General features: G+C 37.2%; 1 protein-coding gene across 1 annotated transcript; it reads left to right on the forward strand.

Annotated features, from left to right (window-relative positions):
* Positions 1-1736: 1736 nt before the first annotated feature.
* LOC102894496 (MICOS complex subunit MIC26-like) lies at positions 1737-2389 on the forward strand. The gene has a single exon (XM_015591472.2). It carries the CDS (start codon positions 1851-1853, stop codon positions 2244-2246), a length of 396 nt encoding a protein of 131 aa, XP_015446958.1. The 5' UTR covers positions 1737-1850; the 3' UTR covers positions 2247-2389.
* The last annotated feature ends 810 nt before the right edge of the window (positions 2390-3199 follow it).

Genomic DNA, 3199 nt, shown 5'->3' on the forward strand with positions numbered 1-3199 from the left:
GTTCCAAAAGTGAAGAGGTCTGTGGGGGCTCACTGTGAGGGCTGAGGTGAGTACCCTCAGGGACATCTAGCCAATAGCATCACTATGGATAGCTGAGACCAGCACAAAACAGGGTGTAAAGAAAGGAAAATTATTGAGAATTAAAGAATTAGATTTATAGTTTAGGCATCTGGATATATGTTGAAGTCATTTACTGAAATGGGCAGTACAAGAAGAGACAGGTTTTTTTTTGGTTTTTGTTTTTTGTTTTTTGTAAAATATATGACCTCATTTCAACATGTAAAGTTTGAAATGCCTATTTATAATCTCCAGGTGAAACAGCAGGACCTACTTGTTTGGAACGCAGAATAGAGGTCAAACTGAATAGGAATTTGAATATTGACAAGAAGTCTAGATAGATAATTGGATAAAGAAACTGTGGTACATATTTACAATGGACTGTTACTCAGTTATAAGAAGAGATGAAATACTGCCATTTGCAACAACATGGATAGACCTCGAGATAATCATGCTAAATGAAATAAAACACACAAAAAAGTTGAAAGCCACATGATATCACTTCTATGTGGGATATAAACCTAAAAGCAACAAATGAACAGGACAAACAAACAGAGACTCATAGACATGGACAATAGACTAGTGGTTATCAAAGGGGAGGGAGAGGAGGAGGGGAAGGGGTAAATGGGGTAAAGGGGGTCAAATATGTGGTGACAGAAAGACATCTAACTATGAGAGGCGAACACACAGTGTAAATATATATGCCTTACTCTTCAAATGTATGGCTGAAACTTATTGGATTTCATTAACCAATGTCACCATAAAAAAATTAATTAATTAAAAAAAAAAGGAACAGGAAGTCTGATTACTTATGGCAAAGTGATATCTTTCATCAGGACAGCATTTCACAAGTGGGCCATAAAAACTCCTGTCAATTTTCCATTATGCAGAATTTTGGCGAGTCACTGAAAAAGAGGAAGGGGGATTAGTTCCCTTAAAGTTTATTATATCTTTATCAGGCTAGAGAGTTCCATGTTTTTACAAACCACCAGACACAACCCTCTCACAGATTATCTTACTTCTGTTCTCCCTCATCTATTTCCTCTCATGTTTCTTAAGATTAAAATATGCCATCATGATTCTGACAATTTGATGCCAACTCTCTCCAGTCCTCCTAAATATACTCACTTTTCTCTCAGCTTAACTGCAAGGAAAAAAAAAAGAACAACTTTGCTATCTCAGAGCTTGCTTGTATTTTTTAATTTTTTTATTTATAGGTGTACATATTTTTTCAGTGTCCATCCCATTAAAATATAAGAACTTCAGTTTAGTTCCTCAGTTCATTTCTTCACTCCTTTCATTTATTTTCTTCTGATTTATGGAGACTCAACTCAATTCAATTTCTCAACATTACTCTTAATCTGCTTCCACTTGATTAATGAAATACTTATCTTTAATTAAACCCATTTCTCTCTAGCACTTGACCTTAAAAAACTAAAATGGAGCTGACTTTAGTGATGATGCTATTTTTTGGATTACCCTAAAGTCTGAGAGATTTTTTTTTTAACATTCAAGAAACTTTCAGGTTATCTAAATCAATATGTTCCCAGTTCACATAAGAAGGCAGGTTTGAGTAGCTCTCCTATACTTATATTATATTCTTATTTATCATCTTATTAGAAAATAATATATTTTAAATATCAGATAAATAACAAAGTGGGCACCCCACCAGAGCTGCCGCTGCCAGCGACATATTCAAGGTAATTCAGAGGTCCGTGGGGCCGGACAGCCTGAGTCTGCTCACCTTCAAAGTGTATGCATCACAGAAAAAGGACTCACCTCACAAAACTTCCATGAGGATTAATGAGCTTTCACTCTACTCCGTTCCCGAGGGTCAATCTAAATATGTGGAGAAGCCAAGGACTCAACTTGAAGAAAGCATCTCACATCTCAGACAGTATTGTGAGACATATACAAGTTGGTGTCAGGAAATATACTCTCAAACTGAGCCCAAAATGCAAAGTTTGGTTCAGTGGGGATTAGACAGCTATGAATATCTCCAAAAGGCAGCTTCTGGATTTCTTCTAAGACTTGTTGTTATTAGTTTTGCTGGTGTTGTTGGACTCCTTTTGGCCAGAGGTTCAAAAATAAAGAAGTTGCTGTATCCACCTAGTTTCATGGGATTAGCAGCCTCTCTTTATTATCCACAACAAGCCATCATATTTGCCCAGGTCAGTGGGGAAAAATGATATGACTGGGATTTACGAGGATACATAGTCATAGAAGATTTGTGGAAGGAGAACTTTCAAAAGCCAGGAAATGTGAAGAATTCACCTGGAAATAAGTAGAATACTCCATGCCTTACCCATTTTAATCAGTTATAGGTAAACATTGGAAACGCCATACAGCAATCCAGTATTTTTACAGAAAAATAGCAGAGAAGTCAGTATTGAATGTAGTAAACTGACTTTCTTCTTCAGGAAAAACTATACTAGCCCTCTTTGTTGTCTTGGGTGGTGTCAGACTACAAGGGGACTAATCTGAAATCCTCTCACCTAGAGATAATGAACAAGCCTTAGAACTCTTTGTTCTCATATTGCTATTTATGTACATAATTAAAATTCCAAATTAAAAAAAATAAATAAAATAACAAGATGAGAAATCCTTAATGCCTCTCAAAATAGTAAATCTTAAATATTTGCTTAACAGTGTAGGATGCAGGAATAATACATTTTATTATTAAGTTATTATAAATTAATCCTTCGAACACATTTTCTTTTCATAGTTTGGAGAATTCTCACATTAAGATTAAAGATACTAGGGGTGGCGCCATAGTGTAGTGGTTAGCAAGTCTGCTTTATACATGGAAGGTCCTGGGTTTGTACCCCAGGTTCATGCCCAAGGTGGAGCCATGGACCATAGTATGCTAGACCCCGGGTGTGCCAGGCTTCCCGAGTTCACTGTGGGTGCCAGGCCCCGGGGGTGCACCACAAGCATGTGAGAGGAGACACTCCGCCTTCAGAGATCCAGTTCTTAAGGGGAGATGGCAACATCCGTAGGTCAGGGGTGGAAGTAGTGGGGGCGGGGGGGAGGTGATTAAAGAGGGAAAACAAAAGATTAAAGGTACTAATCCAGAGATCATAATTATGAAAGATGCTAATTACCCAGCATACTTCTTTTGAACCATCTATATATGTGTATC

This window comes from Pteropus alecto, unplaced genomic scaffold, assembly GCF_000325575.1.
Source record: "Pteropus alecto unplaced genomic scaffold, ASM32557v1 scaffold94, whole genome shotgun sequence".
Taxonomy (NCBI): domain Eukaryota; kingdom Metazoa; phylum Chordata; class Mammalia; order Chiroptera; family Pteropodidae; genus Pteropus; species Pteropus alecto.